This window comes from Camarhynchus parvulus, chromosome 1 (assembly GCF_901933205.1).
Source record: "Camarhynchus parvulus chromosome 1, STF_HiC, whole genome shotgun sequence".
Taxonomy (NCBI): domain Eukaryota; kingdom Metazoa; phylum Chordata; class Aves; order Passeriformes; family Thraupidae; genus Camarhynchus; species Camarhynchus parvulus.
In genome coordinates, this window is record NC_044571.1 from 26,183,186 (window position 1) to 26,210,014 (window position 26,829).

The window sequence follows — 26,829 nt, forward strand, 5'->3', positions numbered from 1 at the left end:
AACAGCAAGTATTGCTGCAGCCAGCACTGATTGTGGGCAGGAAAGTGAGTGGGCAGGTCAGTTATCTCAGCTTGATGGCCTTGACCTGTATTACTCTTCAGTGGGCTTCCATGTTTGCTCAGCAGTGTTTGTTACCTGAGTTCTTCTGTCCACTGAGTTCCTGTTCAAATCCTTTGTCCCACGGGTGCTGCGCCTTGTGCTCAATCAGGGTGAAAGATCACTCTTCAAAGGAAAGCCTCAGGTCTGGGTCCTGCCCAAATGCTGCTTACATACTTTTGCTAAGGGCTTTCTTCTGCTTTTCTTCAGCAGAGATTGAGGACTGAAGGAAAACACAGATTGGGCTGTAAAGGTGTTGAGGTAGATGAAGGCATCACTTTATGTCCATTGCTCTTTCTGTATCATGCCCTGCTGAGAGGACATGAATGAAACGTGCTCGCCTCTGAACCTCCTATCAAAGGTCATAAGCAACTCTAGGGCCTGTAACAAAAGGAGGAATTCGAGCACATTCTTTTTTTAATGTTGACAAATGATATGGGAATGATTTCACATAACAGAATTGAACAGATTGCAAAATCCAGGAAAGGGGGACAGCACACAGCTGCTGAGTAAACTGGTGGATTTTGAGATACTGGAATTCCTCCTGGCAAGCACACACAGCTGGCTTAGGCAAAAGCTGACATGTACCAAGGATGGTGGACAGAGAGGCACTGAGTTAGTCTCTAGTGCTCAGGCTTCTTCTGGCTTCTAGGAAAAGCCGGTCCTGAGACTAAAGGGAAGAAAAGAAGGATGGTGAGTAAGCCCGGTGACTAGAGAAGCCCTGCAGTAGATATTCCCAGGAGGGCTGTGAAGTCTCTGACGCTGTAAGGAGGTGTCAGGTGTGCAGCATGATGGGGGCTGCCCTAAAGAACACATGTGGACAAGCTGCCCTTTGTTATGGCATCCTGCACTTTGGGAGGAAAACACACTGCAGCAGGCTCAGTGTCCAACAGTGCTAAAATTAAAAGAGGTCGATTTGACCCCCTGTTGGCTCAGTAGGTTGGGCTAGGTGAACCTGAAGGTCTCTGCAGCCCCTGTTTCCTGTGTTTCCAGGTGAGCAGCACCAGCAGAGTGTCACTTTTAGGATCATGCCTTTGTGCCCTGCACTAGCATGGTAAGAGCAAACTTCCTGTGTACTGCTCCTTGGCAGAGGTGACTGACTTGGCAGGATTGTCTTCCATAGCCTGATTCCCAGAGCACAATGGCCTGTCAAGAGCTGTACCCATGGAGTGGTTTGAACAAAAGGAAACCGCACATTAAATCCACAACCCTTCGTTTTAGGGTACAATATGAGATGTACCCAAAAGTATGTATTCCATCAGCATCTTCATGAGCTGTTAAAACCACATGGGGCAGTGTTCCTTGTCTCCTTCATTACTCATCCTTGATAACTCCAGGGGATGTCTTTTGTTAATGGGCCACTGAGTGTGACTACATGATAAAATTACATCATCCCATTGTGAGATGCTCCACCCAAGGGGAGGAACCAAGCATTCCTATCTGCATATAATCTGAGGCTTGTAACAGTCACATTCGGCTTTATCCACTGAATTCCCAGAGGACAAGAGTTCCATAACCACCACTGGACCTTCAGAGGAAGAACAAACCCTTCTACAGGAACACTGCTTCAACAGAACCACATCTATCACTTCAAGAGGACTGCAGCCACCAGTTGATTGGACTGCTACCAACATCTGGACTAACAAGGTGTCAGGTTGTATTCTGGCTCTGTCAGTGTTTCTGTATAATTGCATTTATTTCAATTTTCCTATTAAATTGTATTTCTGACTTGGGATCTCCCACTGGTTTGCTTTCAAACAATAAAACCCCCCAACATTCATAATGGGATGGAAATTGATGAGTCTGGGAAAGTGTGCTCTGTCCAAGTGTGCTTGTGACAGAGCTGGTGGGTAACAACTTTGCAATGTGCTCACTGAGACCTGCAAACTGGGTACCCTGATTCACTCCTCACTTCTGGGGTGCTTTCCTGCTTTGGCCCAGCATGCAGGAGGCACAAAGCTCTGGTTCTGATTGTCTGCCTTCCTTGGGACATGGGCAAGAGCCACATCACCCATTCTAGCTCCTGGCTACCTGCATTGTCCAGCTGCTTTAGAGAGGCTTTGTCCAAACTTCTAGAGGAAAGCCTCTCAGAGGTGCTCTGCCAGCACAAAGCTATCAGTGGGGCATTGCTGCAGCACACTCACATGTTTTGTGTTTGAACACTGTGCCGTGGTGACACTGAGTGCAGACTTTGCTCTCAGAGGTTTTGTTTTCTCATGAGTGGCTGACCTTTGCACTGTGGTGTTTCTCACTCAGCAGCTGCCCCAGAGCCCTGCAGAGCGAGCAGCGGGTGATGCGCAGTGCGCTCGGAGGATGGGCATGGCAGGTCATCGTGGGACAACGTGGCTTCTTCCTGTTGTCCTCCTTTTCCTCCAGATGAGGCAGACAGGTAGAGTGTTTCCTTCACCTTGCCTGTGTGCTGCTTTGCCTAATCCATGCAGGTAGCTGTCCATGTTTTTGTTTTGTGGGGCAGGGGACATGAGAGAACAGGTGGCTTTGCTGTCTCACCCACCTTGCTTCCCTTTGCCAGCTGCAGTGTAATGATATCCAGGCCTGAGGCACATGGGGAATTCCCTTTTGGAGTGACAATTGTGGGGTCAGTATGTTGATATGTAGTCTTTTCAAATGCTCAGCACAATTAATGGGCTATTTCTAATATTCTCAGGAGACATGATATTTAATAACCCTTACTATCCATTTGTAAGCTGCTGAGGGACAAAATGATGTCCACAATATTTAACTGTACAGAGGAGAACAAGAACCCTAGCCCATATATCACTGTGATTTTCTAATTCTTCACAAAAACATCCCAGCTGTACTTAATAAAATAAATTATCCCAGCTATTCTGCCCCTGCTTTAAACAGAGGCAAAGCAGGTGGTAAAATTTAGAAATTTGAAATTTGTCTTCTCTAAAGCAATTGAATTCTTTAGCAAGTGTCACTTTTCTGGATATCCTACTTCTTGTATGAAACAGTGCATCCCAGAGAACATATGTGAGGGGGGTAACAGATTTTTTGCAGCAGAGCATTAAATGGGAAAGACCATGTGAGAAAAGGAATGAGATGGGTGGGAGAAAGAGCTGCTACATGAAATGTGTCTCCAAATGCAGAGTTACCTCCCTGACCTCAATGTCCTTATAAACGGAGTTTATGAGGTATGTGTGGCTGGGGCCCTGGAGTCAGGTCAGCCAGTTGTGTCTAGGAAAGGAAGAGAGGCTGCAGAACTCAAGATGCCAGCATAGATGTGGACAGCATGAGGTAAGAGGTAATAACTACAAGCTCAAGCTCATACCTCAATGGATACAGTGAGAAAATTTTGGTTCTCTAAGCAGTACAGAATAGAAGTTTGGTCTGCTCATGTGACTTTAGCAGGGTTTCATAAAGTTTGGGGGTTTTATTAGCTTCTGTTTAGTAAGCCATTATCTGTGTCTTTAAATGAACAGCTCTGCAGGCAAAAGACATGCAGAAGGCCTGAGATGACCTTTGAGGAAGTAAAAGTTCATGGGTTTCAGCCAGTAGTTGCAATATAAAAATGTCCTGTCTGGTTTTACAGGATTCACTGTAAATTTTGTAGACTCTGACCACTATGTATTACTTAATCTTCCTGTAAAAAAAAGGCTTGTGTGCACATCATAATAGAGTGGCCACCAAAAAGAGATTGCAAAACTGAGGATGTGTAGATGAATCATTGCAGGTTTGGAATGATTGTATTTATACTGTTTGTTCCATCTGAATTGTGGCAACACACAGGATATAGATTTTGAAAGGAAGGATGAAAGATGGCTTAAGAAGACTAAGAGCCCTTCCATGGCCACTGAAAATACTTGCACACTTACAGTAATCTGGGTTTTGGTTTGTTTTTGTAGATGGGAACCAGTGCAGTTCAAATCCTTGTCACTATGGTGGCCATTGTAAAGATGGAATTGGTTCCTACATTTGCACGTGCTTGGATGGTTATCAAGGCAAGAACTGTGAATTTGGTAAGTTTCTGCTTTAGAGAACCGTGGCAGCGAACTTCCCAGGGAGCTTTGTAAGGAAGCATGTTTTGCATGGAAATCCTTCCTGAGGCTCACTTCTGTGGCATAGAGCAGCCCCTGTGACCTTGTCCTGGGAGGGGGTATCATTAGCCCAGAAGTAAGAGCAGGAATGTGAAACTGACGTTCAATCACAGGACCGAGGGGAGTGATGAGGAGTTGGCGTTTTTAGGGCAGGAGGGAGGAATTGTGTGAGGATTTACACAATTATGTTCTGTGTTAGTGTTTTGTTCATTGTTCCCCTGATGATTTGTCTCTGCGTTTTGAGCTCACCATGCCATGGCCACTGGGCCTGCTCAGACCCGGCAAGTACATTTGGTGTGCTGGATGTGGCTGCTTTGTAAGGCACAAGCTGATGTTCAGCACTCACATGACTTATTCCTCAAGGGTGCTTCAGGTGCTTGGCAGGGGGGGATACAGATCCTGTTTAAAGGGTGTGTTTTGTTTTGGAGAACTTCCAGATCTTCTGTGAAGTCAGTGTTTATGTCCAGTTTTTCTGCCACCATCTCTTTTATAGTCATACCAAAGTTCTGCAGAATAAACAACGGGGACTGTGAGCAGTTCTGCAGCGTCCAAAGAGATGGGCGGAAGGATGTGGTGTGCTCCTGTGCAGATGGATATGTTCTAGCAGAGGATGGCAAACACTGTGTTGCAACAGGTACGAAGCCATGAGATAAAGCAATAGCAGTGGTTGGTGAGCCTTGTGTCACTGTTAAGGGATATCTTGGTTTGCAGTTGAGGAATGTCTTTTGAATCTCCAGTATCCTACATGACATAGACCCAACAGTGAGGCCAGGACATTTGTATTTCCAAAGCCCTCCATTTTTGAGGTGCTGTGGTGGAGTGAATCAAAATGTACGTAATTTTGAACCCTTTGCAAGGTGCCTCTCAGTGAGGCATGTCAGAGTGAATTCTGCTGTTAACAAGATAATAAAAAAATCATAGAATCACAGACTATCCTGTTTGAAAGGAATCTTCAATGAACATCAATATCCAACTCCTGGACTGTTACTAGACTTCCCCAAGAATAACACCACGTGCCTGAAATTGTTGTCCAAACATTTCTTCAACTCTGTCAGGCTTGGGGCCTTGACCACTTCCTTGGGGAACCTGTTCAAATGCCAACTACCCTCTGCATGAAGAACCTTTTTCTACCATCCAATCTAAACCTCCCCTGACACAGCTTCCTGCCATCCTCTCAGATTTCTTCATGGAAAGGGCTGTCCAGCACTGGAATGCACTGCCCAGGGAAATGGTGGGGACACCATCCCTGGAGATTTTCAAGAAACAACTGAATGTGGCATGTAAATCTACAGTCCAATTAACCAGGTGGTGATCTGTCAAAGGTTGAATTCTATGATCTTGGAGGTCTTTTCCAACGTAAAGGATTCTGTGATTCCGTGTCCTGGTCACCACAGAGAAGAGATCAGTGCCTGCCCTCCTCTTCCCCTCAGGGGAAAGTTGTTGACCACAATGAGGCCTCCCCTCAGTCTCCTCTTCTCCAGGCTGAACAGCGCAAGTGACCTCAGCCACTCCTCCTACTTCCCCTCAAGGCCCTTCACCGTCTTTGTTGCCCTCGTTTGGACACTCTCTAAGAGCTTTATATCTTTCTGATATTTATATGTCAAAAACTGTACATGGGACTCAAGGTGAGACCACGCTGAGAAAAGTGATCACAGTAGGATCTTGGGTTAAACACTTACAGGCCATACAAAAGAGCAGCTTGCAAAAATTTATATTCAAATTGCAGTTAAACTTGTTAACTTGCAACCGAAGAGATAGTGCTAATCATAATTATCCAATGTACATATGTACAATTTTATTGTATTTCAAAATACCACAGGGGAGGGGTAAGTCAATGAGTCAACCATTTAGATGTCATGTCAGGTTTTATATATTTTATAGCCAATAACAAATTGCTGTCATTAGCCATATTATTCCTAAAATAAAGCACTTCACTCAGTCTCCAAATTAAGTGCATTTTATTAAGAGGAACTACATGAATCTATCAATGTAAAAAAATGAAGATGATGTATTAAATTTGTTAAAAACACATTTAGGATGGTGTATTACATTTTAAATACTTCCAAAACATGATTGTGAGATGGAAGCTGAAGGAGAGCCATCATGATGAGAAAATAAGACTCATTTTTCGAACCATATGGTCTTTCTTCCTTGGTTCCATGTGCCAAGTCTTACATATTGTCTGGAAAATAAGGAAGCAGCACTATATACTGTGAAATGGTATTTCCAAGGAGTATCTTTTTGTGTTGGTGTTTCTCTCCATCTTTAATTTTAGCATTCTTCTCTTTACAGTAAAATACCCTTGTGGAAAAGTTTCTGTGGTAAGGAAGAAAAGGTCTGTTCTTTCACCCGCTGACCACAGCAATGTAACGAGTGATCAGGAAGACCCTCCTCCATACGAAATGACCACAGAGGAGAACTTTGTAATTACCACAGAAAGCCCAACGCCTCCACCTGACAACAGAACAAGCAGCAAGACTCCCTATGTTGATACCAGGATAGTTGGTGGGGATGAGTGCCTTCCTGGCCAATGCCCATGGCAGGTGAATGGAGGGGGCTTTGCCCTGCCTGTGGGCAGAGCAGGTGTCTGAGGGAAGGGGAGCAGAGGCTCCTTCCAGCTGGGAGCCTTCTGAACATGACCCATGTCACGGGCCAGCGTCAGTGAGACGTGGCTGAGCTGTGTGACCCTGGGCACTTGGATGTGCTGTTCTGCAAAGTGCAGCCTCATGGGGTCAAAACAAAAGGCTGCGTGCCATTTCAGGTGGAACTGCCTACCCTATCCCCAGAGAGGACTTCTGGGTCATGCTGTTCTCCCAGGCCATTTTGCAGGTTACATTTTGGTTCTGTCTGAGACCATCCCCCCCGGCAGCACACCCAAGTGCATGCCAGATAAAGCCAGCGTTTTGGTTCACAAATACACCCTCATGTCTCAGTTTCACCATTGAGTTTGGGCCAGCCAAAATGAATTCCTGTTTTTGGACATTGTTTGGGGGTAAGTCCAAAGGATGTGGTGATCATGAATTTGCACTCTGCCTGCTCAGTCAGTCAATGCCTGAGGGACGTTACTCAGCACTGGCAGTGAGGTAATGTGGAAGGCAAATGTTTTAACTTGACATAGAGACAATCAGGACTGTGTCGCAGTAGAAGTCAATCTGTAGCTTCTGAACATGGGAATGCAGTGCTAGGAGAGACGTGGAGGGCTACATACATGTTGCAGTAAGAAGCATCTCTGTAGTGTGCAGAGAAATCAGTTAGCGCTTTATAGCTCATCAACATTAAACTGCGCTTCCTCCTTCAGCCCTTACCTCTTTTGCTTCACAGGCGGTTCTGTTAAACGAGGAAGGAGAAGAGTTTTGTGGTGGAACTATTCTGAATGAAAACTTTATACTTACTGCAGCTCATTGCATAAACCAGTCCAAAGAAATCAAAGCCGTTGTTGGTGAGTAATTATTTCTTTCACTCCCCTGAGGGGAGAGTAGCTGTTCTGCCAAACCTTCTGTGCCTTAAATCTCCCATGAGATGTACTCATGATTCATGAAGGTGTGTTACCTTTTTGCTGCTTTTTATAATTTCTTGTTATCCTGACCACTCTTCCTTGTAACAACAGGTGCCTCTCTTTCTTCTCTGCCAGCTAGCTGGAAGGGATTGCAGTCAAATATTCTAGAAATATTGGTTATCAATGTGTTCAGCAGAGCAGTGCTTCTGCAGGAAGCTCATCATTCCTGGCACTTTGGAATCATCCAGAGTTGTTCTTGCAAGAACCCTCAGGAAAGCTATGAATCATTGAATAGAGCACACAAGAACAAACTCAGATTTACCATTGCTTCCCTTTTGCACCAGGACACAGGATCAACACAGCTTCACCTTTGCAGTGTTGTGGTCCAGACTCTGTTCTTTTCTCTAAGCCAGGCTCAAGCTCCTGGAAGTGCTTTCATACAAAATTGCATGAGTTTAACTGAATCAGCTTATGCCTTTGTGTAAACTGCTACAAAAATCTCCACAGAGCAAATCTCAGGGCCTAAGCCAATCCATTTGCTGCTAAGAAATGTTGCCTGTTTACAGTTTCCTTGTGTGGTCTAAGGTCCTGGACAAAGTACTCAGAGTGAATATACTACTCTCTTCCTCTGTCCTGAAAATCTCATACTTTCTCCACATTGATGACCCTTTTAATGCTTTTGTGCAGGTGAAGTGGACAGAGAGAAGAAGGAGCAGTCTGAATCAATGCACACTGTGGACAAAATATACGTTCACTCCAAATTTGTTGCGGAGACTTATGATAATGACATTGCTTTATTAAAGCTGAAGGAACCTATCATGTTTTCAGAGTACGTCATCCCAGCATGTCTCCCCAAAGCAGACTTTGCTAATGAAGTTCTGATGAAGCAGAAGTCTGGGAGGGTTAGTGGCTTTGGGCGGGAATATGACGGTGGACAACTCCCAAAGAAACTGAAGGTGCTTGAACTCCCCTATGTTAATAGAAGCACTTGTGAGCAATCCACTTACTTTGTGGTAACGGAGAACATGTTCTGTGCTGGTTATGACACAGAGGAAAAAGATGCTTGCCAAGGAGACAGTGGTGGCCCCCATGTGACCAGATACAAGGATACTTATTTTGTTACTGGAATTGTTAGCTGGGGTGAAGGATGTGCAAGGAAAGGCAAATATGGGGTCTACACCAAACTGTCTCGGTTCCTGCGCTGGGTAAGGACAGTCATGAGTTTATAGTGGTGCTGTGTCCCTTGATCCTTCTTGTTACCTGCCGAGGTGCAGGACTGGAAATGGAAACTTTCTTCTCCTGCACATCTGCTAAGTTGGTTTTGAGATCTGATTCCTTAAAATTATGGTCTGCTTCCATTTGTATTATTCCTGGCTTTAAAGCACACCTCTGAGGAAAGTTAGGGTGTTTGGAATTGGTTGAATGAGAGAATTTCCCCAAGCAAAAAGGCTGCTGAGTGGGGTCTTTGGCTTCTTTTAATTACTTATCAATGGCCACTGTGGTTCCTATCAGTTGTCATGAGTGCTCCAACCAGAGGCTTCTAGATATGTTCTGAGGAGTCACTAGTCATGATGAAAGCAGGAAGAATGGGAGTCACTAAATCGTCATATTGCAGCCATCTGGCTCAGCAGGGAGTTTGTCCCTACTGGAGTTGTTTAGCTTCTACCTTGAGATGTGTTCAGAAGATGAAGGGAGCAGGGGATCTTGCATGTCTAAATAAAGAGGGGTTTGATTTATAAGTATTGTACTTCACTCTAGTTTAATTTGTACACTCTGCTCATCAGAAAAAATGTATGTGTATATTCAGTGTTTTCTGTATCTTGTTCTAGATTGTGTATGGCTGAGGATTGCATGTGTATTGTTCTAGATGTTTCTGTTAGGTGCAATATTGATGTACACCAGCATTTGAAATAAAACATTCTTTCTTTTTTTGTTCTTGTTTATTATAATTGTAACAAGCGCGGCCCCAAAAGGCTCTATTCATCATGTGGTCTGCCCCCTAAGTATCCTGAAGGCTTTTACAAAGCTTCTCCAATCTCTTATGTTCCCCTGTGTTCTGGAACACTGAACTTCCTTAGGCACCCGCTCCATCTCTCTTAGGATTTGAGCTCCTACGGGCTTGTTTCACATAGCAGGGGCTGTGAGCAGACTGACAAATCCAAAATACAGCTCTGCAAACAGCAAGTATTGCTGCAGCCAGCACTGATTGTGGGAAGGAAAATGATTTCACATAGCAAAATTTGATCCAATTGCAAAATCCAGGAAAGGGGGGCAGCACACAGCTGCTGAGTAAACTGGTGGATTTTGAGATACTGGAATTCCTCCTGGCAAGCACACACAGCTGGCTTAGGCAAAAGCTGACGTGTACCAAGGATGGTGGACAGAGAGGCACTGAGTTAGTCTCTAGTGCTCAGGCTTCTTCTGGCTTCTAGGAAAAGCCGGTCCTGAGACTAAAGGGAAGAAAAGAAGGATGGTGAGTAAGCCCGGTGACTAGAGAAGCCCTGCAGTAGATATTCCCAGGAGGGCTGTGAAGTCTCTGATGCTGTAAGGAGGTGTCAGGTGTGCAGCATGATGGGGGCTGCCCTAAGGAACACTTGTGGACAAGCTGCCCTTTGTTATGGCATCCTGCACTTTGGGAGGAAAACACACTGCAGCAGGCTCAGTGTCCAACAGTGCTAAAATTAAAAGAGGTCGATTTGATCCCCTGTTGGCTCAGTAGGTTGGGCTAGGTGAACCTGAAGGTCTCTGCAGCCCCTGTTTCCTGTGTTTCCAGGTGAGCAGCACCAGCAGAGTGTCACTTTTAGGATCATGCCTTTGTGCCCTGCACTAGCATGGTAAGAGCAAACTTCCTGTGTACTGCTCCCTGGCAGAGGTGACTGACTTGGCAGGATTGTCTTCCATAGCCTGATTCCCAGAGCACAATGGCCTGTCAAGAGCTGTACCCATGGAGTGGTTTGAACAAAAGGAAACCGCACCTAAAACCCATAATCCCCCAACATTCATAATGGGATGGAAATTGATGAGTCTGGGAAAGTGTGCTTTGTCCAAGTTTGCTTGTGACAGAGCTGGTGGGTAACAACTTTGCAATGTGCTCACTGAGACCTGCAAACTGGGTACCCTGATTCACTCCTCACTTCTGGGGTGCTCTCCTGCTTCGGCCCAGCATGCAGGAGGCACAAAGCTCTGGTTCTGATTGTCTGCCTTCCTTGGGACATGGGCAAGAGCCACATCACCCATTCTAGCTCCTGGCTACCTGCATTGTCCAGCTGCTTTAGAGAGGCTTTGTCCAAACTTCTAGAGGAAAGCCTCTCAGAGGTGCTCTGCCAGCACAAAGCTATCAGTGGGGCATTGCTGCAGCACACTCACATGTTTTGTGTTTGAACACTGTGCCGTGGTGACACTGAGTGCAGACTTTGCTCTCAGAGGTTTTGTTTTCTCATGAGTGGCTGACCTTTGCACTGTGGTGTTTCTCACTCAGCAGCTGCCCCAGAGCCCTGCAGAGCGAGCAGCGGGTGATGCGCAGTGCGCTCGGAGGATGGGCATGGCAGGTCATCGTGGGACAACGTGGCTTCTTCCTGTTGTCCTCCTTTTCCTCCAGATGAGGCAGACAGGTAGAGTGTTTCCTTCACCTTGCCTGTGTGCTGCTTTGCCTAATCCATGCAGGTAGCTGTCCATGTTTTTGTTTTGTGGGGCAGGGGACATGAGAGAACAGGTGGCTTTGCTGTCTCACCCACCTTGCTTCCCTTTGCCAGCTGCAGTGTAATGATATCCAGGCCTGAGGCACATGGGGAATTCCCTTTTGGAGTGACAGTTGTGTCAGTGTAAATTATGGGGTCAGTATGTTGATATGTAGTCTTTTCAAATGCTCAGCACAATTAATGTGGTATTCTTCATGTTCTCAAGAAATATGATAATTAAATTATCTTTTCTAACTAATGATAAGCTACTGAGGGACATAATGATGCCCACAATGTTTAACAGTGTAGAGGGGAATGAAAACTAGAGCACCCACTGTAGTTTTGTACATCTCCACAAAACCATCACATCTCCATTTGATAAATCATCCCACCTCCCCTTCAGGTTGGACACTGAGATCTTCCCTACAGAATTAGTTTATGAATCACATTGTGGACATGATGTGTGCCTTATGTTTTAATTTTGCTGTTGTCTCTGACTGGAGACAACTGAAAAAAAACACCTGAGTCATCACCATTATAAGAGCTATGAGTTAGAGGTGGATTTTGACATCCCAGAGATGAGATGGGAGAGGTACTTAGTGGGACACAGAGTGCCCTGAGAGTCTTCAGAATGTTTCAAGGAATATCTTGCATAAACATGTCTAAAGCAAATTTGAGTGCACTTATATGCATTTAATGTTAAAATATAGACTGGAAGTTGCTGACAAAACAAAGATGGAAGGTAACTTCTATAAAATTAAGTGTAAAAATGACAGAACTCATTAATGAAATAAAGAAAAAGATCAAGTGAATAAAATTAATGTATTTTTAAAAGAAAGGCTACTTCTAAAATCCCCCCAAACCCCTAAAGTTTTTAAGGCATATGTCAAAGCTGTCCCAAGGTCAGGAAAGTACAGGACAATTGATTAAAACTGTGAGATATTCTGTGACCTGACCTCCAAAAACAAGTGTTAAAGTGCCTAGCTCTGTATAAAAGAATTGTAAACATCCTGACATAAAACCAGAAAAGCTGAGAAGTAAATGTAATAAGATACATGTAACATAAAATCAAGAGCTGATCTAAGTATTTGAATAATGGAAGAAAGAACATGAGTGTTAATCTGTGACCAATGGAGAAGAAAGTCTTTCTTCCTTAAGGTACCAAATAACTTGCACCCAACAAGGAGGAAAGAAACTGCTGAACTGCACTATTCAGGAAAAAAATCACATCAAATTTCTCCAAAGGAAAACTCACATCACTTTTCCCACAAGACAGGATGATAGGCTGTGTGGCTGCAAAAGATGAAGTAAACCTCAGGTCTCTCCTTCAAGGGAGGCTTCTAACACAATTTTATCCGATGCTTTTATTGCAACAGCAAGAGAAACAGCTGTAAGTTTGGTGCCAATCTGGTCAAGAAACTGTGCTACTTGATTGAAAGAGTATATGGAGTGCAAATCTCCACACCTCTGAAGACCTCTGGCACTGGTATTTTCCACAGTAACCTGCAACACAAAAGAGAGTGTTTTCTCATGGCTTTTTTACCTCATTCCAGACTGGAAGGGCTACCATAAGTTGAGATGAGCATTCAGGCAATCTTGGGAAACTGAAACACCGGTCCAACATAAATAGAAGGCAATTATGTAAACACAAAACCAAAATTTCACCTTTGGTCCCACAACGTGCAACCACAGAGATGTGTAAAATATATAATAAAAGCAAGACTTCTTTGTTTTCCTGAGGATGAGCAGCTAGGACAAGAAGTAATGGGATCCCACTACTCTAAGGCCTACTCAGATTAGATATTAGGAAACGCTTTTTAGACATTATAAGGCTAATTAAGGAGTGCATTAAGCTGTGTGGGTGAGCTGTGGAATCTTATTAGGAATCTGCAGGAGCAGGTTAGACAACATCTTGAGGAGCAGTTTACTTGCTCTTGCACTGTTAGAGCCAGGAAGAGCTCTCTCATTCTGCCTGTGATCTTGCAGTACCAAGACTGAGCTAAAGTAGCATGAGCCATATACAGATGGAAAAGGAATGTTGCAAGGATATAGCAAGAGCCCAATACCTCATTTGTTACTGATGCTTTAGTTGTTTATATTTTTCACCTCTTACCCACACCCGCGTTCATCTTTGCCTTAGTACAAAGGCTGTTCTGGCAAGCACAGATAGCTCCTTGAATTGCCCTCAGAGAGCTGTTTGTTAGAGATGGGAAACACAGCATAAGATGTGGAATAATAGTGCTCTACCTAATGTTGACAGCTTACCAATTTTTAAATAACAATACAACTATTGTTATTGTTAAGGCCTTTTGCAGGAATTGTACTGTATTTCCTAAAGTGGTGGGGTGTTTGACTAATGTTTGCAAGCCAGCTTTTATAAGCTGCTTGTGCTTTTATCAAGTCACCACGAACCTGTAACCTGCCTATACTTTTGTCTCCTTTGCAGTCATACCAAGTGATGCAAGGTCAACTTGAGAACTGTCAGCAGCTCTGAAAAACTGAAGATGGAGGAATCATAAGTCCCTGTGCTGCAGGCTATGCCCTGGGCAATGACAAAACCTGTGTTTCTGTAGGTACAAAGCACGTTCATAGTTCATTCTATGGGACACATCACATCTGTACCACATTTAGGAGGTGCTGCTGTGTTGCAGTGCCACTGTAGCACAAAGAATACTGTTAATTGTTCAGGCCTTTCAAATTACTTACTTGAGCTGTTGATAACAAATTTAGTAAGACTTTAGCCAGAGGACATAATTTAAGTAGCATCAAATTATGCAGCTGTGAGAGATGTATGGCAGCAAAAATAGCTCAAGAAAGTATTCTGTGCAATTGGGTGTGTTCTCTCAGGGGACTGCAAAATCCATGTCCCAACAGAGGGAAACCATATCAGAAACTGGTGATTACAGCTCAGATTCCTCTTCTCCCAAATACAGAAACAGACCTTTTGTGCTATGGAGCATTTTGTTAGAAAGTAACAGGTTAAATTTTTGACTGATAAAAGTTGGTGTCTAGTTTCAAGGCCTCTGGGACATGCTAAACACCTACAGATCCAAATAGGTAGAAATCCAAGAAATTTTTCCCATACTATTCACAAAGACTCATTATAATTTCAGTAGTAGTAACATCATGTGACTGAGTTATATTTCACTTGTTTCTCCTCAAATACCACCTGTTCCATCTGAAAGAAATACAATCTGCCTTTCTCTTTTCTTCTAACAACAGGTTTTCTGCAGTTTTCATGCGGCAACCTAAATAAATTAATAACTACTGACCCTGAATTTAATTCCATCAGTTTTGCCTTCATTCAAATTGAACATTAACAATTACTAGTCTTAGTCTATTTTTCTGTCTGATATAATAACCTTTGTAACTTAATGCCAAATTACTATCACGAGCTTATGATTTCAAGCATAGAATACTTGACTCTATTTTTCAGTAAAAAATATTTATTAACAGCAGGTACATAATAATTATACCAATAATGGAAGATGTTTAATTTTCAAATACTTCGAAATGCTGAACCCACTTGCCTACTTGCTCAAAATTGGTAAGTTTTAAAAGAAATAAAAGTAACTTTCATTTTTCAGACATTTCAATCTTTTTGCATGTGCAAAGTTTTTGTTAATATCTTGAAAAATCTAGCAGAGCCAAACCTGACAAGGACACCTGCATATCGAATTAGATTGTAAAACGCTGCTGTCAAGGAGTTTTCCTTCAAATGAATGTTGAAGGAAACTCTTGTTTTCATGAAGGGTTGATTCCCTGAAAGTGACCTGTTTCCCTGCAAACCATTTTCCTCCACTGTAGGTATCTATCTGTAACTCTAAAGGCTGCTTTTGACTGAAAAACCTGTGTTCCAGCAGGTTGGAATAATTGTGGTGAAAACCTACTCAAGATGCAATGGAAACAAGGGGTACTTTCCTGACCATAAAACCTTCTTTATACCAAGGGCTCTGTCAAACAAGCTCTGCTGAGTGGCACTTCAAGGACAGAAATTGCTTCCAACAGCAGCTGCCTGCTCTACAGGGCTCCTTGCCTGTCACTCAGCTTGGTACCTCAGGGACAGCACAGGCACCATCCCCTGCAGAGATGGAAGACCATAGTCCCCATTTCCTATATATTGGCTTAAATCAGGTATTTCTGAGCTCAAGTGGAGGCTGGTGACACCAGCTGAGCATTCACAGAGTGTGTTCAGTGTTATGGACAGGGGCTTTTTGCTCTCAGCAGGCAACACATGCTTCAGAGTCCCAGTACCACCCATACAAGAAGCATTTTGATTATGCCTTTGCAGTTCAGTTCCCACATAAGGCTCAGGAATCATGAACTAGATGGCAGAAAGTCACAGGAATCACAGCAAGACCCGATGCCCATCCTGAAAATGGGGGATCCACTGAAGCCTTGAGCAGACAGTTGGAGGTCACCAGGGAGGCTGGCGTTCACCCAGCTTGTGCCCATAGCAGGCAAGGGGCCTGCTATTTTCTCCTCATCATGCTCATCCAGCCCTGGGCCCAAGAGGGCCTGTCTTCCCTGGTGTCAGAATTCTGGATGGGTTATTCCACTCTCCTGAGTACTGTGCCTCTGCCCTGAATGATCTTTGTCTCCATTTCAGCATCAAGCAAGTGCTGAGAGGGGCAGCCCAGGGCAGAAGTGGTTGCAGGTACGGCATTGTTGGTAAGTGCTCCTCATTGTGCCCTTTACTACAAAAATAACAAACTATCCTGTTGTCATTATATTGCAAAGGTTCCACAGTGTTGTTTCTTTATTGCAAGGGTTTCATACCTCCTTGATGTTTCTCATAGGCATCTCCTCCAAGCACTGACTCTTCCTTCTCACAGCAGCCAGCTGACTCCAGTTCCCCTCAACTAGCCACCCCACTCTTATAACACTCTTCTTCTCATTGCCTACAGCTGTGGCCTGTTAAAATCAGACCTGCTCCTAATCTTTAATAATTGACCCAGCTGCAACTCCTTAGGGGTAAGATTATTTTCTATACTACCTTTATTTTCTTATATTCTATCCCCCTACACTGTCCCACATTTTATTCTCCATATGTGAGACACAGAATTGTAGCAGAGTTTTTCTCACCCTTTTGTTGTTCCTCACTCCCTCATTTTATCTCTTGACTAACAGTGAAATACATGGCTGAATTTATAGAATAGACAGTTTCTTTAAGCTTGGCTTGACCTAGTGTATTTTGTATATGTTAGAAGCCAAATATAAACGAGGGAGGGATGTGGGCAGGTAAGGCTGAGCTGATGTAGTTAAATTGGTGTAATATTACAACTTTATGCAATTTCCTGTGTTGGCCAAACACTGAAGAATTCCAGATGCCTCATTCAGATATTAGCAATGACTGTTTCGACAGCATGTAGATATTATTCTGGGACTGTTCCATACTTGAAACCTCAAATATAATATTTATTATTGTTGTTTATTAAAAAGTAATTTATCACCAATTCTAGGCACTGAAAAATGGTGTTCTGAGTCATAAAATTTGTGCTCATCCTACCAGAGTAAAGCAAGAGTTGTAATTGCCTTAACTTCAATTGCCTGCCCATTTAATTCCCAAAGAATCTTCACACAAATTGAGGAAGGCCAAATATATATGTGGATTTGTAGATTTTTGTATGCAGAATGTTGAAGTTTTAAAAGACAATAAGTACCTATTTTCTGTTTAAGTCTGAATATATTGCTCTACAAATGAGGCAAAATTCTTCTGTGTTGAGGCTTGTCTATCATAAGTGCCATAGCAGTACTGTAATGAAGCCCAAAGCATTGTAATGAAGCATTTTGTCAGCCCTCTAAAACCTCTCAAAAATGGGTTTGATTTGCTACAGCTTCAGGATTCAGGACTGGTCCATTTTATTTGTACAGCACATTTACCTATATAGAGTGCAAGGAACTTTGGTCCCTTCTTGGGACCATAGAAAATTATTGATTTGCCTTAGACTTGTTGGTATTGTCTTATTAGCGACTGCTTTCATCATCTGACACAGGGATGACAGACAAGGAAAGGTAAGAGCCAATGCACAGAGTGGACAAAATGTGTGGCCATGCTGAATTGGATACAGAAACTTTCAGCAGCAACAGCATCAGCACAGTCTCTCTCAAATTGGAGAAACCTGTCACATTTTCTGAGCATGCCTTCCAGAAGATTTTGCTAGATATATTCTTGTGGAAGAGGTTTTACACTGACTTCTGTGAGCCAGAGAGAAGTTTGATAGGAGGATCCATGATTATCCCTGAAAGAATTTTCTACCAAGGTGTTGACATAAAAACCAAGAAAGAAAGAAAGATAAATAAGAGAAACTTGCAACTGCCTGCTCCAATAAGCACTTTGTTTGTCTTTATTGACCAATGAGTAAAGTGTAAACTTATGAATCTTGTAAGAATATATAAAAAGCATGCATGCTATAGTAAAAACCGGGTTTGAAGCCTTCTGAAAATGGAGTGTTGCTTTGTATTGTGATGGTCTCAACTACGACATATTCTGATGAATTAATTGGAATTGTCAGTGGCTTTGAGAACATGTATACAGGAAAAACCCCTAGAAAATGAAAAACTCATGTATCCAGAAGAGTCTAATTAACTGTGCATGTCACAGAGTGAAATGAGTTGTAACATGAAGTTCCTTGAATTGGAAAGGCTTGCTTGCTGTCACCAAAACCACTGCTGTTCTGCTAGCTTCTTGCTTTCTTCCTGAGATACTTTCTTCACCAGCATTATTGATATAATGGTTTTGGCTGTCATAAAGTGAATGCATTGCATACCCCAGAAATTACAATATTGTTATATGTTATTATTTATATGAAGTATTATTTAAATAATTCGCAACTGAAAAAAAATTAAATCTGCAAGGGTAACTAATATTTCAAGACTAATAAAAGCGTCTCTCTTATCATCTGAACCTGACATCCTCTGTCTACCTTATTTCAATCCAGAGGGAAAATTATTTGTTTTGCAGCCAGTTCATTGGTATGTAAAAATTGTGAAGCAGATATTGAGATATTTGAACCCCCATAGAAAAAGTACTCTGAGTTGAACTTCAAAAGGTGTGTTAGTATGTATTTTGGAAGAGAGAAGAAAGATGTTACAAATGGGATTGTGGCATAAAATGTACAATATTTTTCCCATTCCCTACCTTCACCACATCCAGTTTTCAAGTGTAAAAGTCACCGTTTGGGGATGGTTTTTATAATGGAATTTGTTGATCACTTTGAAAGGAATAGAGCAGTCAACTTTATTCTGCAATGATCACTGTCTGGTTTCCATATAAAAACTCAAAAAACCCTCTCTGGAGTCTGTCCCATTTGTATTATTTGCCTGCCACTTTTCTCTGACATGTCGTGAACTTCAGGCTGCTAAATGAACTCTGTTCAGGAGTGACAGTGCATTGTAGGTCGTGGTGTTCAAGCTGGATAGAAGCTCAAGCCCTGATGGCTGCATATGTCACTCCCTGATATCACTGCTCCAAAGGATATACCCCTGTTTGAATTCCCACAGGAACTCCTCTGAAATCTCTGATTATAGCTCAGTCCTACAGAGAGAGCTAGCCTGATACATGGAGCACTGGGCCAGGTTGGGTTGTGTCCCAGGGACTACAGGGAGGCCATAACACAGGGCTGCCACTTGCTGACCCATTCCCCCATTGCCATCCATCTCTCCTCCCACCCAGCCCCTCCATGGCCACTTGTCCCAGTTCTGCAGCACTCCTGGTTTGTTCATAACCAGTTACAGAGGGCAGACACCTCTGATGGGCTTTGATTGCTGTCTTTAGCTCCACATGCATTCATGGGGAATCAGTCATCTGAGCTTCTCCTTCCTCACCTCGCAGTTTGCATTGCCAGGCATGAAACACCATCATCAACCTCCTCAGATATTCAGTACCAGATAAGAACAAATTCTGTCTGCAGGGACACTTACCACAGCTGCTTAATTGCACAGAGAACTGCAATCCTCCCTCAAGACACACAGTCAGGCACACATCATCAGTGCTCTGCCTCAGTGCTCTTTGGGTCTGCACACACCGGATAGAGTTTCAACTCGAGTCATCCTGAAGATGCACTTTGGAACTTGAATAAGCTTTTTTCTGCCATCCTATTTCAATACAGATAGAGTTTTTTTCCTGTCATAAATGCAGAATTTAATCTCCAAAAGCAGTCCAGCAGTGTGACAGTTGCACAAGTCCAGAATCCATGTCTCCCACGGCTTGGGAGTCAGGTTGATGGCAAAAGCCAGTTCCACCACCCAGTTACAGATGTCTGGGCTGTGGGTGGAAGGTGTTGGGTGCAGTCTTTGCACTGGTGCTGCTGAGGTCATGGTAGGACTTCCCTGCTGCTGAATCTGTTGCAGAAGGAGTGACTGGTTGGTCAAAGGAACAATTTAAATTATAGCATCTGGACACAGCTGCAGGGCTGCTGCCCCCTGTCCTCAGTGGAGAGAGTCAGGCAGAAAGACAGAGGAACAGGAAACTGCATTAAAAAGTCTGAACTCTGGGTAAAGTCCAAGTGCTTTCTTATCTCTTCATTTTCCACTTCAGACTGCATCAGTGTTCCAGGAGTTTGCCTGAAAAATCTGCTGTTTAGGTTCCTCTGAGAGCCATCCCTAATAATTTTTATCCTGAACTCCAGGTTAAACCAGTGGGGAGATGTTACCAGACAAAACTGGAGAAAAAACATCTTCATCCACATGCACAGATTCCAAAGTAACTTTGCTTCATTTTTCACAAGGGATGAGGGGATATTCCTCATCTCAGAGCAAAATTCACCATCTTACCAACCACTCTTATCCATCACTGAAACTGTAACTAAGAGCTGAAGTGCAATGATGCTGTCTGTGTGCTCTGTCATCCTGTGGTTCTTCCATAGCAAGGTTTTTTGGCTGGAATTTTGGTAGGGAAAAGAATTTTAATATATAAGTTGAGCGAAAAGGTAAAAAAACCATGAAGGTGGAAGTAAAGAAGTAATGAATTTTAATAAATTAAGTATTAACAAAAATAGCTATTTTTAACAATATGTGCATGGAAAATACCAGAGCTTTCACCTACAGAGATCACAGAATCACAGAAGGGTTTTGGGTAGAGGGGGGCCTTCAAAGATCACCTCATACAACAAAGCCCCATCCAGCCTGGCCTTGAATACTTCAGGGGATGGAGCAAATGTCAGAGCAGTTCCAAGTTGGCTTTTGTTTTCACTGCCAGGCCATCAGGACACTTGCACATCCTTGAGGGTAGGCTGACACTCTTGTTATGAGTGCAGCAGCCAAAGGAGAAAATCAGAGCTCCCTGGGGTTACATTCCCTTGTTTGCTCCTCCAAGGTTTCCTGCAATCTGTAACCAAACCACAAAGAGAGTGCTGATGTTCTTTTGAAACAGCCGCAAGTTCCTCCTCATTTAGAAATGCTGATAATGCTGATGCGCTTCGGATTTGGCAAGAAAACCTTTTTTTTTTTTTTCTGCAGGTGGTGAACAGACTTGGCTGATCTCAATCCAGGTGTTTAGCTGAAATCAGTACCCATTTTAACTGCACTAAGCAGCTCCCTAGCTGAGGTGTGCATTTCCAAAAAAGCATGTGATGGGTTACTCAGGACAGCTGCCCTTGGCACATCGTGCTGCAGCAAGGCTGATGGCCAGCCCATAGCAGGAGGTGGCATTGGCATGTCCCCATCCCTGCCCCATCCCTGCCCCATCACTGTCTGGGCAGCAGGTTTCCAAACCCACTTCCCTTGGGTTGCTGCATTGGGAAAGGAACAACTTCCATATGAACCAGTTGCTAAAGCAGGACCAACTCCCTGAGCTGCTCCATCCTGAGGAACTGCTAACTTGGTATCTGACACTGCCTGCAGGCTTCATCCTGGAATGAGCAACCCTTCAAGAGGAAGGCAACCCCTAAGCAGGGCTGCAGGAAACAGGGTGCAAAACTCCATAATGAAACATGTCACCATATGCTGCTCTCTGTGGTAATTAAAGGAAGGGAAAAAGAAATCCCAGTAACTCTCTATAAAGAAACACATGAGGAAAGGACAGCCTTTTAAACCCCCCTTTTTATGAAGTTTTCTGTGACAGTGGTCACAAGGGTTCTTGAATGAGGCAAGAGATGAGAATGTTGACTCTATGTTCAGAAGGTTTGATTTATTATTTTATGATATATATATTACATTATAACTATACTAAAAAGGAATAGAAGGAAAGGTTTCTTCAGAAGGCTAAGCTAAGAATAGAAAAGAATGAATAACAAAGGCAGCTGTCTCCGAGCGAGAGCCAGCTCTGCCGTGACTGGTTACTACATCTAAACATCTACAGGAGACTAATCATGGACGAGCTTGTTGCATTCTACAGCAGCAGATAACTATTGTTTACATTCTGTTTCTGAGGCTTCAGTTTCTCAGAAGGAAAAATCTTAAAGGAAAGATTTTTCATAAAGAGATGTCTGTGACAGTTTTCCATAGTAATATAAAAGTTAAAATGTAAACCTGTTGCATTGATGTCAATACAGAAAAAGCAAAGTCAGTGCCATGCATACTGAGTACACTGTCCCATTCCCAAGGACACAGCTGCTCTGTCAAGGGATATCTTTTGTAAAAAAGATCCCACAGCAAGAGGAAAAATGACCATGTAAACTAAGACCTTGTGAGACTACAGCTTCTGAAGCTGTGTGTTATTAATATTAAATCAATTTGAATGACAAACTTATACCTACAAGAGTTCCTTAGTTGACATAGGTTTAGGTTTGTGCAATGTAAACAGTATCTTAAAAAAAATAAATAAAAATCTGTGGATCCACATTTTTGTTCTGGGTTCTGCAAAGTCCTGTGCTGACATCAAGTGGTGACACATTTTTCATGCCAAAGGGAGCCAGACTGGCTGTGCTGTATGTGCATGGGATGATTTTCATTGTCACAAGAAGGTAAAGGCAAGTGGTCCTAGGCCACTGGGGGACTACAGCAGCAGCCTCTGGCAGGTGCTCCCCTGGGGATGGACAGCCAGAGGAGCGTGGAAAAGCAACACAGCCCCTGCAAAGCAAGGCAAGGGGGGTGAGGTGAGCCTCCACAGTGGCAGACACAGGAGGTGCTGTCTGACACCCACCAAATGTGACCACTGGCAACAGCTCTCCCTTTGCTAGCCAAGAAAGCTCTGGCCAGGAGAGGGACAGTGGGGCTTGGTGGCCTCATGGGACTGGGGAGAGCATGGAGAACTCATTTACTGAGGAAAGCTGGACACACAGCTAACCAGGGGATGGGAGGCTGTCTTAATTAGTTCTGCAGAAATACCAAGGAGGGCAAAACAAATACATGAGGTCATGAACTGGCTGTGAATAAAATTAAGCTTGGTATTAGAAGAGTTTTAACTCCAAGTGAACTTCTGGAACAACAGCTCTGTGGAAACTGCAGGAAAACCCTCCCATAATGGAGTTTTAAAGGGCAGGTTGATTATTTGCTGCAGGTATTGTGGCTTGTGATGTGAGCTGTAACATCAGCCTGGGTTGGTAGGGACTGGCCTTGGTGAGGGATGTGGTTTGTTTCCCTCATTGGCCCCAATACTCACTGAAGCTTGTTTTCAAAGGTGCAGCTGATGGGAAGTGCAGTTTTATTTGTGGGTTTACCCATGGATGTTCAGGTCAATCATACTTTGTTAAAAGAACTGCATACTCAAATAATAGCTGCAGATTTATGATATAAAAACACAGAATGGTCTTGGTTCATAACTTCATAACATTAAGTAAAAATCCACTCTTCCTACCACTGGTTGTTGCTCTGAGAGTAGAAATGGTTCCTGCCCTTCCCAGGAGCCAGCCTGTTCTGGGAGCCCTGCAGCAGCACTGCCATTGCACGCCAATGGGTTTATCCTTCCTCTTGTCCAGGGCTGGGAAGCAGGGTCACCCTGTCCACAGGGTGCACGTCTCAGCAGCCCAGGGAATGTTTCTGTCCTTTCCAAACCTACAGCTCCTTTCACAGACTCCATCTGCCTGTGCATCTCTGGGTGACTGGAATCCTGATATCAGGAAATGTTTTCCATGCTCTCCTTCATGGCTGAGCATTGCAAACCAAAGAGTGAAAAAGAAAAATGCCATATCCATTCAGATGTGTCCCTAGGGGGAGAAGATTAAGTTTATGGGCTTGGTTGCTCCAAAGCTGGTGGGATTTGCCCATTGCAGCTAAGCCTTGGTAAATGTTTTGTCGGGACGATGTACAAAAGGGCCACATCATGTAATTGGTCCCTGAGGTCATTGCCCAGCCTGTGCTTTGGTATGGTGCAAAGAAACGTTCGTGCTGTTCTCCACCCACGCTGTGTTACAGTAAGTGAGTGCTGGGGCATGGGGGGAACATCCAAATCCCAGAGCAGCTCTCAGTGGCACAGGCAAAGGGCCCCCCAATCAGCCAGGGCATGGAGAGGAGGGCACTGTTGTGCTCCTGAGCTGGGCGTTGATTTCCTTGGTTTGCTTTGGGTTTGTTTTTTGGGTTTTTTTACCCATGTGTTGACATTGCAGCTGTGATTTGCCCTTAGAGGTTTTGTTTTCTCATGAGCAGCTGGACTTTAAACTTCACCGTCTCTCCTGCAGCCATTTCCCACAGGAGCTGCAGGAATGCAGGCAGGCACCGTTAGGCTCAGAGGGTAACCATGGCAAGGTGCTCTTGGATAATACTCTTCCTTCTCTCTGCCCTTTTCCTGCAGACAGAGCAGGCAGGTATGGCTTTTGTTTCGTTGTTCCTTTGGTTCTGATTTGTGGTGCTGCTTTTCTAAAAACACCAGTAATTTTGTACCTTGTATAACGCTGACTTTGTAGCACAGAGTGAAATCAATGAAAACAGTCCATTCCTTATTTTCTTTAAATTTCTGCTGTTTATTTCATGCAGCTAAGTGAAAACTCCTGTAAGCAGTTTTGAAGTGCCATCATTTATGCCAGGGTAATATTTTGTCTTTCCTTACAATTTTTAGAGTGTCCCAGGTATTAAAGCAAATTTTGTTTATATTTCTAGTTGCTGCTGAAATAAAAATGAGAGAGTCCTATGGAAGAGGCCAATATGCATGCTTGTTATAGCTTGAAGAAGTTTATGCTTCTGTGTTAATCCTCCATGGTTTGTCAAAAATAAGGAGGAGCCAGGCAAGGAAGAAGAAGATGGTGTTCTCTTAAGAAAGTCAAAATACCTTGCAGCAGAAGTTCGCTGCCAGCTGTGCTGGATGTGACAGAACCACTGCACAGCAGAAATATGTGCTGAGAGTCAGATAATATTTAAAATGCAAAACAGAGTCATGAAGCTTTTCTTTTTTTAATATTATGTGCAAGGCAGTTGCTTATGGGATATCCTTTAAAAAGATAACTAAATATCTGTACACAGTGTTGGAATAATTTTGCTATTGCTCTCACTTTTTCCAGCTCTATGATTATTGATTACTTCAACCAGCAGTGTTGGGTCCCCAAACACTGTATAAAAGAGAAAAAAACCCTGAATATTCCCTGCCCCAACACATTTGCTTTCCAAGCACAGAAGAACTGACAAACACGTGTGGACACACATGGTCACACATTGATTCATGGGGAAGATGAGGCTCCAGGGTGGCAGCAGCTGCCCAGCTGGCAGGCAGCTTTTGACGGAGGTGTCATTTGCAAAGAGGAGTTTTAAGATCTGTTAATTGGTTTCTCCTCCTCTTTACTCAAATCTCAAGGATTACAGTATCTCCCACACAAACAGTGGTATGGGATATAGCCCTCTTAGCCATGAGCATTGGTGAGGGGTCGTTTTCATTTACTCCCCTTAAGAGAGAATTGATTGAGAACTCAGCCATGTTATGGCTTTGCTTCTCAGCAAAAAGAAAAAGCCATGAACTAAGACTGAAGAGCATCAGTTTGAATCCACCATCATAACTTAATACCACTGATACCCACTTGTACCAATGCATCTGAGACCCCTGTGCAGCCACAAAATAGCCTTTGCCTTTTATAATAATGTTTTCCCCCTTTCCCTGGCTGTGCCACCACACCCTGCTCTGTATTCTTGTGCAGGAAGGGTTTCAAATTCCCACTGCTTGGGAGCAAGTCAGGCATTTCCCAGAAGTAAAAACTCTCAACTCCTCAGGTGAATTTGGGCTGAGACAGTAGAGCTCTTTAAGTATGTAAGTTTAATATGGCTGAAACCCCAAATCAACCAAAATTATTTATCTTAAAAAAGAAGGTAAAAGAATAAAAGGAAATTAATCTAAGTACTTATGTTAGTGTTTTGTCATACAATGTTCCAGTATTTATATCAGCTCATGATGCAAACAGTGTTATCAAGAGACAGAGACGTGCCAGTTCCATCCTTCTGGAGGAGGTCCTTCAAGGCAGCTTGGAAAGAGAATGCCTAGAAGAGAGATGTACACATGAAGAAGCAAGAGAAGTATTTGAAAATGATGAAATGCTTGTAAGTATTTGGTTTCCCTGCATGCACAATAAAAACTGCTGCCATGATCCTTTACTTGTGAAACACAAATCTGCTCCATTTGTTTGGGTTTCTCTCCATGTGAAATCTTTGCATTTCCCACCTCAGCAGGTAGCAAGCAGGTGTCTTCCATGGTCAAAATGGAAATGAGGAGGTCAGCTCTGATATTGTTCAAGTCCTCTCCAGAAAATGATGTGTCATGCTCCTTGTATTAGTAAATCACGTGGCTGCTGTCCCATCCTGACCACACACAGAAATGCAGCTTCAGCATCCCTTAGGGACCAGGAGGGGCAAAGGGCTGTTGGTCAGCAGAAGAGCACCTGGAGGGCAGCACAAAGGAATTCCAGCCACTCCAGACAGTAAATTGGGTTCATCAGGGCCCAACTCAAATGCCTCTATGCAAATGCATGCAGCATGGGGAATAAATGAGAGGAGTTAGAGTTGCGTGGGGCACTGGAAAAGGTTGTCCAGAGAAGCTGCGAGTACCCCATCCCTGGAAATGTTCAAGGCCAGGCTGGGTGGGCCTTTGAGCAGCCTGGTCTAGAGGAAGGTGTCCCTGCCCACAGCAGGAGATTGGAACTTGATGATTTGCAAGGTCCCTTCCAACCCAAACCATTCTGTGTTTTTATGATTGGGACAGAGGGAATCAATACACCAGCAAGTAGTGGGACCTATAGAGAGAGGCTCACTTGGTGAGTAGCTGCAAATTCCTTTGCACCAGGGGCTCTCCAGACATACAGAGATGGATGCTGTGCCCTTTAATGGGAACCTGGATGGAGTTCTGTTTGCAGGGAAAGCCGAGGAAAGAGCTGTAGGGCTGCCCATGGGCAGCTGTGGTGCTTTGGGAAAGGGGTGGGCAGAGGTGTGGCTTTGGGGAAAGCAGCTCCAGGGTCAGCTGCAGAACCCAGAGAGATGCAGGGCACAGGGTGCAGGTGGCCAGCAGTGGTGCCCACAGCTCTGCCCTGTGCTGACCCCTCTGCCACCAGCAGCACCTGCCAGGGGCCAAGGGGGATGGGACAGGATGGGGTCACTTCCCAAGCTGCTGCACGCCAGAGAGACAATAGCCAGCCAGTTTTTTCAGGGAGCT

At 43.7% G+C, this 26,829-nt stretch overlaps 1 protein-coding gene across 1 annotated transcript in view; it reads left to right on the forward strand.

Annotated features, from left to right (window-relative positions):
• The first annotated feature begins 2,409 nt into the window (after positions 1–2,409).
• The window catches only part of LOC115913722 (coagulation factor X-like), a 31,986-nt gene continuing 7,566 nt past the window's right edge, over positions 2,410–26,829 (forward strand). Inside the window, exons 1-5 of the mRNA XM_030965953.1 lie at positions 2,410–2,485; positions 4,648–4,788; positions 6,447–6,697; positions 7,476–7,593; positions 8,338–8,871. Coding sequence (XP_030821813.1) covers positions 2,410–2,485; positions 4,648–4,788; positions 6,447–6,697; positions 7,476–7,593; positions 8,338–8,871 — 1,120 coding nt within the window. The remainder of the gene's footprint in view (positions 2,486–4,647; positions 4,789–6,446; positions 6,698–7,475; positions 7,594–8,337; positions 8,872–26,829) is intronic.